General features: G+C 42.3%; 1 protein-coding gene across 1 annotated transcript; it reads left to right on the top strand.

The window, feature by feature from the left end:
- Positions 1–382: 382 nt before the first annotated feature.
- CD79A (CD79a molecule) lies at positions 383–10,845 on the top strand. The gene is made up of 5 exons (XM_066638110.1): positions 383–437; positions 2,989–3,477; positions 6,014–6,132; positions 8,512–8,580; positions 9,481–10,845. Exons 1-5 carry the CDS (start codon positions 383–385, stop codon positions 9,601–9,603), a joined length of 855 nt encoding a protein of 284 aa, XP_066494207.1. The 3' UTR covers positions 9,604–10,845.
- Positions 10,846–11,421: the final 576 nt, after the last annotated feature.

Below are 11,421 nucleotides of genomic sequence, written 5' to 3'. Positions count from 1 at the left end.
CTCCCCCCACCCCCAATACACAGAGATCAACAGTCAGCCTTGTCCCTGGTCAAGTTCTTTGTAAAATAGCCTGTGTTCCCTGCAGAACCATAAGGCCCTCTATCTGCTCCCCTGTTGACATCAGATTCAAAAGAAATTTCAAGTGAAAATGGAAGTTTTGGTGCAAAGCAAAAGCCTCATTAGCTCAGCGGGGTGGAGCGAGGGAGCAGCTGAGCGCATCTCCTGGTGTCTGCTGAAAAGAGGAGAGAAAAAAATACGCCTACAAGTTAAGACAACCTCAGAGTGCAGCAAAGACCCTCATTCTGTCACTGCTCCAGGCATGTCCATCTAGAACAGCAGCAGGTAACACCCGCTGGCTTGGAGGACCCCAAGAAACAGCAGGATGGAAGGTGGTCCGCAGCAGCTGTTTTCCCTTCTTCTCCTGGGCCTCTTTGCAGGTAGGAAGCCTCTGGGACCGGAAGCTCTGAAAACATGCAGGCACTTTTGGAACAAACAAAAACAGAGTCTGCATTAGTGTGTGGGGCTTTCCTTGCAGCCTGGCATGTAGCAATTTTAAGGTGCAGCTTGCCCTCCTTAGCTTATTCTTGTGCCAGGTAAAGTTTTGCTTGCTTAATTTGCTGTTAGAGGCAGAGGAGCACAACAAATTTTTTAAAAGTTGGCACTGGTAGGTTTGGATGCAGCTGGGCTAACCTGAGTAAAATGCACGCTGTGTGGCTAGGTTGAGAAATGGCATGTCAAAGCTTTGGTTGACCCTTCAGAGGGTCAGTCTTAAAAGGTGGGTCTGCAATTTAGTTCTGGCATCTTATTGGAAAAGGAAATGAAAAAGATGACCTTTCCTCTTACATAAATTACAAATTTACATAAATTATAAATTACTTTAACATGTAACAGCCCAATCCTATGCATGTTTACTCAGAAGTAAGTCCCATTAGAGTCAATGGGGCTTACTCCCAGGAAAGTGTGGATAGCATTGGGCTGTAAGCCTCTCAAGGACACACATATTTTGATAACATGCAAATTTATTTAAACCAATCTCTTTATTGGTTTAATTGAGCATCATATAGTTTGAAAATGTTGATTGGTTCTATACACTCACATAATTTACAGCCTGGAGTAAGTGCCATTGAATTTAATGGAGTGTGGTCCCAAGTAAGTGTGGATAGCACTGCAGTCAGGCTCTGAAAGCCTACTCAGAAATAAGTCCTGCTGAGTTTAGTGGTGCTTACTCTTAGGTAGACACATTTAAAGATGTTGCAGTATTATTTGTTTTGCTAAAATGGCATACTGAAACAGGCTTGTTCAGATGGAATGGTATACTCGCCTGGTCATCTATGATAAGCAGGAATCTCCTCTAGATCAGTGGTCCTTTTTCATGCCACAACCCCAATAAATAAACAAATAATTAAAGTAGGAGACCGGCGACCCCCGCCAATCCCGCCCCCCTCCCTGGACCTGATCCACCCAGTTTTGACAAGGCAGTACTATTAATGGATTGGATCCAAGGACTGTCTTTCTCAGGTTTTGAAAGGTTTCAAATGAGGCTTCACAACCCCACTGGGGTCTTAACGGACAGGTTGAAGAACACTACAGTATATGACCAAAAGGGCAACATTTATAAACTGTGTCTTTTTTCTTTTTTCTTTTAATAGGCTTTAAATGACTAGTGTATATGAGGCAAACAGTCTAGGACATTATTTTGGGTGGTTAGTAACTTTGAGGACTTACTAGCCTGCAAGACTACAGCCCATTGCTACCCAAGGTGTAGGTCTTGAGCAGACAGTTTCTATGCTTATTCCATGGCATGTGAGTTTTCTACCCCGACCACACTTCCTTCCTTCCTGATAACCAGTGCCTATTTTAGAGTTATTACTCTCCAGAGGGCAAAAGGCCTCATCTGTATGGTTCTGCACAAAAGCCCCTTCCTGCAAACCCCCTTACCTTCTACAGTACATTGCCATATTGCTGGGGTGCAAAGTTCCCTTTTAAAAAGTGCTTCTTCTGTTTCCTGTCAACAGAGGGGGGAAAGGGAACTAAAACCTGCAGAATACCCCTGAGGTTAGTAGGGAGGGCATGGAGATGTGGTTCAGTGACTTGACCAGCAGGGAAGGAACAAAGGAGAGATAATGACAGAGCTTGTTATTGGAACAGTGGTATAATTGAAGTGGTGGTGGGGAGAGGACAACTTCTTAATTTCCCTCCTTTTAAAACAGACTCTTTTCCTTTGTTTTTAATAATAGCCTGAGAGTCCCTCCCCCACTTGCTGCATCTCCGTACCAGGAAAAGTTTCACCTGTTAAATTTTGTATAAAGCCCAGAATTGGGAACACTAAAGTTAGCATCCCCCCTTAACTGTGAACTGGATAGAACATATAGAACCTAGTGAAATATCTTACACCACTTCAGACCATTTGGCTAGAAGTGCTTCCAGGGAGTTGAGACAGAGCGCCTTGCATGAAATCTTTTTAAATGGAGAGTGAATCTTCTCTAGCAGTGGTTCTCACACATTTAGCACCAGGACCCACTTTTTCGAATGAGAAGCTGTCAGGACCCACCAGAAGTGATGCCATGACCGGAAGTGACATCATCAAGCAGGAAAATTTTTAACAACCCTAGGCTGCAGTCCTATCCACACTTACCCAGGAGTAAGTACTATCATTATTAAAAGCATCTTTATAGTATATTGATAAAAGTACAGGTCTGTAACATTTTCCCAAATGCAGTCACATACCATAGTAGCATCAAGTCTAATATATTAAAAATAAAATATGGAAATGAATGGGGACCTATCTGAAATTGGCTTATGACCCCCCTAGTGGGTCCTGACCCACAGTTTGAGATACACTGTTCTGTAGTATTATAGGAGCTGTGAGGTTGGAAGAGAAGTGGCTCCCAGACACCCCTTTCCTACAAAATATATCACCAGGCCTGAGAGCACTGTTCCTTCCTCACTTATTTCTGTACCCAAGAGTTGTCACTTTGTCCTTCCCAGGTTACTTTTGTGGAGAACTGGCCACCACTGTAGGCAGCACTGCTTCAGAGCAACTCTCCGTCTCCCAGCCAAATCTCAGTCCAGCGGAACCCAATCTAACTACTGCACATGTGGCCAATATAGCCACTCAGGATACAGCCACCTGGCCTGCAACAGCAGCAAACCTTGACCGTGAACCAGAGAATGTGTCCGTGGAACCTGGACCCGCCTCTCATATAATCATTGAGGGGGATTCTGCTGTTCTGGAGTGCAAGTTCCTTTCTCCACCTGATGCCAACGTCACTTGGAAAAGAGCCTGTTCCCCCAACTGCAGCGACAGCCGTGATGTCACCAATACCACGAACCGGCACATCTCCGTGGACACCAAGCATGGGTTGTCAGTGCTCTCCTTCCATCGAGCTGAAAGAGAAGATACTGGCATGTACTACTGCTTTGTCCAACATTCTTTTAATTTCCACCAGTCGTGCGGCACCTACCTATGGGTCCGAAGTGAGTGAAAATCTTGCACCTATGTGGGGTGGATGGGTTGGTACTGGCAATGGAGGGAGTATCCATTGCAGTATGAGAATAGAGCAGTGGTTCCCAAACTTTTTAGCACCGGGACTCACTTTTTAAAATGACACTCTATTGGGACCCACCTTGCTTTACCAGACTTAAAAAAAAAGATCTAGAAAGAAATAATATTTTATTTATAAGTAATAATATCCAGAAAAAAGACTCTCAAACATTTATCTCCCTATATTTACACAAGCTTGCAAACTGTAGGAGCTGAACGCTTTACAAGGTAATTAGCAACTACAATATATGATTTTTGAATAGCCTACAGGCCTAAGGCAGTTATCTGATCTTTCCATCACCCTTTGGCAACCCACCAAAAATCAGGTCATGACCCACAGTTTGGGAACCACTGGATAAGAGAGTTATGCTTGGACTTCCAGCCTGACTAGATTAGAAGATCATCATGTGGGCAGAGGAAACAGCATAAGTTGACTGGTGTTGATTAGTTGGGGAGATCTGAAGCCTGTTTCAAAATGTATATTTACCTAATTATTAATGTTTTGAAACATATGTATAGGGACGTGGCCTGTAAAGAAGTAATACAAGTTCCATCACTCAGGAATAGCTTAGCAAACATCCATATAGTGTTTTCTAAAAATGCTTACAGTACTTCTGAAATTTGCCAGTGTTTCAAAACACAACTTTTTGAATTCCAAACACTTTTCAAAATGTTGCTTTTGTTTTGAATTTTGGCTTCAGTTGGATTTGGACTCGCAATTCAGAACTCAGCTCCCCTGCTCAATGAGTTGCCCTGAGCAATTAACCGTGTCTCAACCTCACCAGGTTGCTTTCAAGACAAAATTCATATTTGGGAAAGCAGAGAGAAAAAAATAGAACATGAATTTAAACATTTCCTGATAAATCTAAAGAGCAAGAAATGTGCAGGGTATGTTCTCCCTTGCCAAAGTTGTTTCAACTCTTAGATTTGTGGTGTTTCACAGACAGCCATCTCTGGCCATTTTCTGGCTGCCTCTACGTGACATTTTAAAAGTTAGGAAAAAATTAGAAGGTCACTCTGGACAGTCCAGACACATCGGTTGAGCGTACAGATCCGGGCAATGTTGGCAGATACAAAGCAAAAGCCAACATACAGAAGGACCAAACCAGATCAGTGCATTCATTTATGTGATTCCTCGTTGAACAAGACATTTGCCGGAAGCCATTTTGGGAGGGGGACAGTTAAAACAGCCACTTTTTTATGTCTGAAATGCAGTTGGATTAGTGAGAATCTCTTCCCTTCTCTCCTGTAAGTGATCACTGATTAAGGTATCGTTGATAAATGATCATCTGTAGTATTCCGCCCTCGGCCTACAACCTGTTGATAAACCGGTTGTCTATTGCCCTACCAAATGGCAAAGAGAATTCTATTTTTTTGCCTGCTTTCCAGGATTTCTTATTAGTGGAAGACATGAAACTCACATTATCATTTGACAAACGATGGGCTTATCTTGGTTAGTTGTGATTTGAGTAAATATATATCCTCCTGGTGTCAAATCTCAAGGGAAGACAAAATGAGCTTGCTATTTTAGATTGGAAATTTTTGAGGATTTTTTTGCCCAAGGCTGGGGGTACTGGCATAAAATTCTTGCGTTTTGGTCAGACAGAATCTTGGACGGGGTTCTATCCTTTGCCTCTCTAAAGAAGCATTGCAACCACATGCTGTCAATTTTAACTTTCATTTCCTGTCTGAAATTGCTGTTGGCCTGTGGCATGATGTGTTGTCATTCTACATAACAAACAGTCTGTAGTTTGAAAATGGACTGAGAATGTCTGCTTGAAGGTCTACAAGCTTGGATGGGTTTCTCTGTCTTTCTCAAATTCTTCTAGCTTGTTAGACTTCATAATACGATTAAGAAACACAGAAACACAGTGTTGCACACTCGTAGAAACACAGGTAGCATATTGGGCTGTACACAAAGAAGAGCAAGCAAAATTCTTTTCTCCAGTCCTAGGATAGCCCTATGCTTATTTTGGGAAGCCAGCTGTGTGGGCTTCAAAGGCTGTGCTAGTCCACACTGACACTGTGGACCAGGACAGATTGAAACACAAGGCTCCAGATACCATTAATTGCATTTCAGTCCCATTGAAAGCAAACAGAGCAAGTTGATGTCTGGTTTAAATGAGAATTAAGTGTGAGCAATATCCACTGGATTGGAGCCTTGGATAGGGCTTAAAAGCATAAAATAGTGCATCTGCTCCCCTAAATTAGAGCTTAAGTCTTAGGACATGCTTACATTGCCCCGTTTTAAGTCCATCACCTAGGAAATAATCCTCATTTTGCAAAATCTGAGACACTATTTAATTCATACTATGTGATTCATCACATTTTTCCAAGTGTAAAATTAGATTTTCCATTATCTTTTGGGTTTTTTTAATACTGAGTCTGCTAGTGAGTGATAGGTATAAGCTCAGGGATGGTGTGGGAGGTCTAGATACAATACACTCTCTCACGTTCACTCTTTTCTAGGATCTCGCCCCACCTCCTTCCTGAATATGAAGGAATCCATCAAAAATAAGATCATCACAGCGGAGGGTTTCCTTCTGCTCATTTGTGCCATCGGTCCTGGACTTTTTCTGCTGTTCAGGGTGAGCTATTCTTTCCTTTTACTCAGACTGTGTGCACCTACACATATATCAGAGCCCACTCTGAGTCTGACTGCCTAGTTTCCAGTCACCAGATCTTGTTCTGCTTTTGCTTACTGTGTTAAAGAGTGCTCTGGTCTCCCACAGAGGCACTAATAAACTGTTAGAGAACCCCTGGCAAACCCATGCATTTGCTGAATCAAATAGCTTTAAGCTTCTTACTGGGAGGTAGGCTTCCCAAAATTATATGATAGACCTCTTTCCAATATCCTTCTCTGTAGTGAAGATACCAGGCTTAGACGCTGCAGCTAGCTAATAGCCTGAGGGAGCAATCCTAACCAAATTTTCAACACCAAGGTAAGGGAGGTGCAGCTGTGAGATAAGCAAACGAACATTCCCTTACCTTGAGGAGGTTTCCATGAATGCTTCCCCACTGCAGGTTGCAGCATATGCCCCATTGGCACAGCTCTATCAGTGCTGGAAAGCTGGTTAGGATTTGGGTCTGACTCTAGTACAACAGTTCCCCCAAGCAGCAGTTTGCTGGTATCTTGGTGTCCAGTCTACTAGAGAGACATGTTGAAGATGGTCAACACTTGAGTCCCAAAGATACCATTCTGTTGCTGCATCCCTTGAAAAATTTTCACAATTTATTTATTACATTTTTGTACTACTCGTCTCCCGCATGGAGATTTTAGACTTAATATTAGTCCCAGGGTCTGGACAGAAGGCACATGATGTAACAGCCTTGCTGAAGCTAAGCAGCTCCAGTTTTGACAGTGCTCCACATATGCTGCCCCTTCAGCCTATGTGGGGAATTGGTAGAACTGGTGCTGCTTAGCTTCAGCTAGGCTGTTATATCATGTGCCTTCTGACCAGACCCTGGGCCTAATATTAAGTCCAAAATTATCAGACTTCTTGTTAGTTCTCTCTAAAAATCAAAAACCAGTTCAAGTAATCAAAGACTGGACCCCCTACAAATATAATGCATATTCAGTCATAATATTGGTTCTCGTGGCATTTTGATTCCTCAATCCTACAGCAGTCCAGGATGAAGATTTCCTGCCCTCCCACCCCATATATGACACAGAGATTATATGGCCACTTTGCTACACCAGTTGTTACTTGGATTCAGTTTAACAATATACTGGTTAGCTGGTGCCCTTTTGGGTGACGTGAATTGTCCCTTGAGTTACCCATATATGCCCATTTAAACTTCCTCCAAATAAACCCACAATGCCCCCATCTATAACATATTAAATATTAGTTACCCCAATAAGAGGCAGAGCCTCACACAAATTCACTTTTTTAGTTCTGTGAACAACATGTTAAATTATTATAGGTATTAAACCCCTATGAAATCTATATACCCCTGCTAATTGGGTTAGAGGCACTTTTTCAAGTGGGTGCTCCTTTTTTTTAGCAGGGGGAGAGTAACTTGCCCACCTCACCCCAGCACTGTCTGTTCTAGTGGCTGTCTGCTGGTATTCATTTGCATCTTTTTAGATTGTGAGCCCTTTTGGGACAGGGAGCCATTTAGTTATTTGATTTTTCTCTGTATACCGCTTTATGAACTTCTAGTTGAAAAGCGGTATATAAATACTGTTAATAATAATAATAATAATATATGGTATGCATTTTAAAATTTGATCCAATCCGTGCTGGGCAACTATTATTTTGCAAGATGGCTGATAATTCTCTGATGGTTATTTCCTGCTCCCTTAGAAATGTATAAATCAGGTAGAAGGTGATAAACTGGTCTAAGTGTAGCATCAGCTTATGTAAAATGACCAAAAACTGTAGACCAGTGGTTCTCAAACATTTTAGCAATGGGACCAACTTTTTAGAATGACAATCTGTTGGGACCCAGTGAAAGTGATGTCTTTAACCTGGAGGTGATGTCATGGGCAGAAGTGTCATCATCAGTCTAGGCTTCAAACCTAAGCTGGATCAGCCAAAGTTCCCATTACACAGAGCGCTCATGCTGTTACTTTGCATTCAAAGTATTCAAACATTCCAGCTAAGAAATCAAAACAACATGCAGACTTGGATCCTTCTCCATCCACACAGCTCTCTGCCCTTTCCAGCGTCCCATTCTTCTATCTATTCAGGGCAAAGCACCAGGCCTTTCTCCCATCGGGAACCTGCCCTCCCCAGCAGCCCAGTACCCTTTATTTTCAACTCTGTATGTTCAATGGTGGCTGAGTTAGGTGCTATGTGATCCACCTGAAATTGACTCGCGATCCACCTAGTGGGTCCTGACCCACAGATTGAGAAATGCTGATGTAGATGTTAAAATATATTGACAATGATCCATACACGTGTCCAAAAAAACACTTTCCCTCTGTACTACACTGATCCTCCTATTTTGTCTTCCCTTTGCAGAAGAGATGGGAAAATGAACGTATCTTGCAAACCAAGAAGAAAGCATATGAAGAGGAGAACCTATATGAGGTGACTTGGGGAGGTATCTGTGTAAGAGGATGCAGGCAGATTCCACGGACATGATGTGGTGGTAGTGCATTTGTACGACAGTGGAAAAAAGAAACCTAACCAGCAGCTCTCTTCCACTGCAGCGTACATTTTGGCTTTTACAATATGGCATTAAGCAAGCTAAATAAGGCTCCTATACAGGTTCCTGGGAGTAAGTCCCATTGAATTCAATGGGGCTTACTTCTGAGTAGACAGGCATAGGATTGCACTGCAAGTGGGGGCCCAATCCTATCTAACTTTCCAGCACAGGTGTAACTGCAATGAAGCTTCAAGGTAAGGGAATAAACATTACCTTACCTTGAGAAGACCTCTGTGACTGCACCCTCCACTGCAAGATGCAGCACACATGCCATTGACATGACTGCATCGACACTGGAAAGTTGGATAGGATTAAGCCTTGAGTCATATCTGTGGGGGATTGGGTCTCCTGGCATCTCCTGCAAAAGTTTAGTGAGACTAAACATAATTAAAGTTTTTTGATCCCAATATGGCAGAAGTGGTCCTCTTTCCTATGTCAAGGCCTGACATCCCCTTCTCAACTCATTCCTATGCATGTATACTCTGGACTCTTAGGGCACAATCCTAACCAACTTTCCAGCACTGGCATAGCTATCCCAGTGGGGCATGTGCTGCATCCTGCAGTTGGGGAGCAGTCATGGAGGCCTCCTCAAGGTAAGGCAATGTTTGTTCCCTTACCTCGGAGTTGCATTGCCCTTATGTCAGTGTAGGAAAGTTGGTTAGGATTGTGGACTTAATTGAATTAGTATGACCTCCTAGCACAGGTTTAGGATTGCAGTTTAAACCCTCTTGTGTGCAGCCTTTTTCAGAATCCTGAATCTTTTTTTTTTTTCCCCTTCCTAGGGATTGAATTTGGATGATTGCTCCATGTATGAGGACATCTCCAGGGGGCTGCAAGCCACCTACCAGGACATAGGCAATGTCAAAGTGATTGATCTGCAGCTGGAGAAACCGGAGAAGCCATGATAAAAAGAGCCACACTTCATATGCGGCTTCCATGAGCCCATAAACAACCCTTTTGAATCCTCTCACTATTTATCCTGCAGTTAATGTGGGGTGAAATTCTGTGTGCTTCTGACTCTTGGATGCTGACATGTTGTACAACCATTTCAAGTGTATAACAAGGAAGCTGGGGAGAACTGAGTGGACTTGCATTGTTAAAGATCTAGTTTTAATAGGGGTGTGACTGAACTAGTAGTGGGACTTCTCTGGCATACTGGTACTCCAAAGAAAATATTCTAAGTACTATTCACTCAACATTTCTCCATTCTTTTTTCCATTCCTGATTTCCAGTGCTGGAAACCTATTCTGAGTCACAAGTAATGCTAAATATTCCCTTCAATGGTATTTACAGAGGGTTCTGACAAGCGAGAAAAGACATCCTCCAGAAATGTGTCTTGCTTCTAGTTTCCATTTGTGACTTGGGGACATAGAATATATAGAGCGATGGGATGGTCTGGAAGTGTCTTCTTCATTTACTTGATACAATCGTTTCCTCTCTACAACTGAGCTAGCAATTTTGCAACAATGAGATATTTCATTGAGGGGGCAAAGAATGAACATATAAATTGGTAAATGTACTGAGGGGGTAAGTCAGAGTGGAACAAGGAGGCTGACAGGTGATCAAGCATTCAACTTATAAAATAAATGGTTATGACTGGCATACAAATTGAAAAAGCCAGAAGAAAGCTGATCTCACACTATGGTGAAGAATCTGCTACAATCTCTTTAAATACTGCATCTGCCTTCATTCTTTATTACTTGTATGCCTTCCTGTCCTGTCCTTCTATAGGAAAAAGACATAGACATAGACTTATCACCATAGGTTTTCCAAATAGGGTCCACTCTAATTCCACCCCCCTTCTTAAAAAACAAAAACTGGTGAGGCATGGAATTGATAGGCTTGATCTGTGGCTGATCTAGGATTAAAAAAACCAACAAGTGTTTATTATCATAGGACCCACCACAAAAACGGTCAGGCCTCTCTAAGAGCTTGATGAGTTTCCCAAAGTAATATGCATGTCTTCTCATTATTGCAGTGTGAGGGTCATGTAGGCATTATAGCAAATGGACAAAGGTGGTGAACTACCCTGGACCTGAAAAACTGGGGCAGGTTCTTCACTGCCTAGTAAAACTCTTATGGGAATCAGCTTGTAATTTAATATTATAACCAAAGACTAAATTTCTTCTGTTTTGTTTGTTTTTTTAAAACTATTGTGTGAATTAGGTGTCAATAAAATACACATCTTTTGTTTTCTGAGTGCTAGTTCATGGCTTTGACACATTTCTGATTCAGTGTTATGGAAGAAAATAGAAGAAATGTTACCTGCATGGGGAATACCTGATTTTACCCTGAAGTGTCCAGAATTACTTATTCATATTTAAAATTCATGAGAAACATCCGCCTGGAGGCAAGAATGACTATGCTAGACTTCTAACATAAGAAGATCTAACAATTGAGGTTAGCACTTTGAGACTGCCATGGTTGAGAAGTTGGCAGAAGAAAAAGCTTGTAAGTGAACTATTTGTAACACAAAACAACAAACACTCTAAGCATGGGTACATGCAGTTGCGTAGCTAGAGGGGGTGCAAAGGGCGTTCCACCTGTTTTGCTCTGAAGGAGGGGGAGGGGCTGCTTGCATGGCAGTCTTAATGCTTTGCACCCCCTCTAGCTACACCACTGGATACATGGGTGCATGTTAGATGGAACTGGCAGTGTTAGCCAAACTTTGTCAAATGTGGCACAAGTCAAGTCCAAACTATGAAGAGGTGTCAGCTGCAATA

Source organism: Tiliqua scincoides, chromosome 10 (genome assembly GCF_035046505.1).
Source record: "Tiliqua scincoides isolate rTilSci1 chromosome 10, rTilSci1.hap2, whole genome shotgun sequence".
Classification (NCBI taxonomy): domain Eukaryota; kingdom Metazoa; phylum Chordata; class Lepidosauria; order Squamata; family Scincidae; genus Tiliqua; species Tiliqua scincoides.
This window is presented reverse-complemented; position numbering and strand designations above follow the sequence as displayed.

Excerpts from the sequence above, each read along its gene's own strand:
- CD79A (XM_066638110.1), top strand. The coding sequence starts at position 383 with ATGGAAGGTGGTCCGCAGCAGCTGTTTTCCCTTCTTCTCCTGGGCCTC. Across the intron at positions 3,478-6,013 it reads CACCTACCTATGGGTCCGAA|GATCTCGCCCCACCTCCTTC; the intron begins GTGAGTGAAAAT and ends ACTCTTTTCTAG. Across the intron at positions 6,133-8,511 it reads GACTTTTTCTGCTGTTCAGG|AAGAGATGGGAAAATGAACG; the intron begins GTGAGCTATTCT and ends TTCCCTTTGCAG.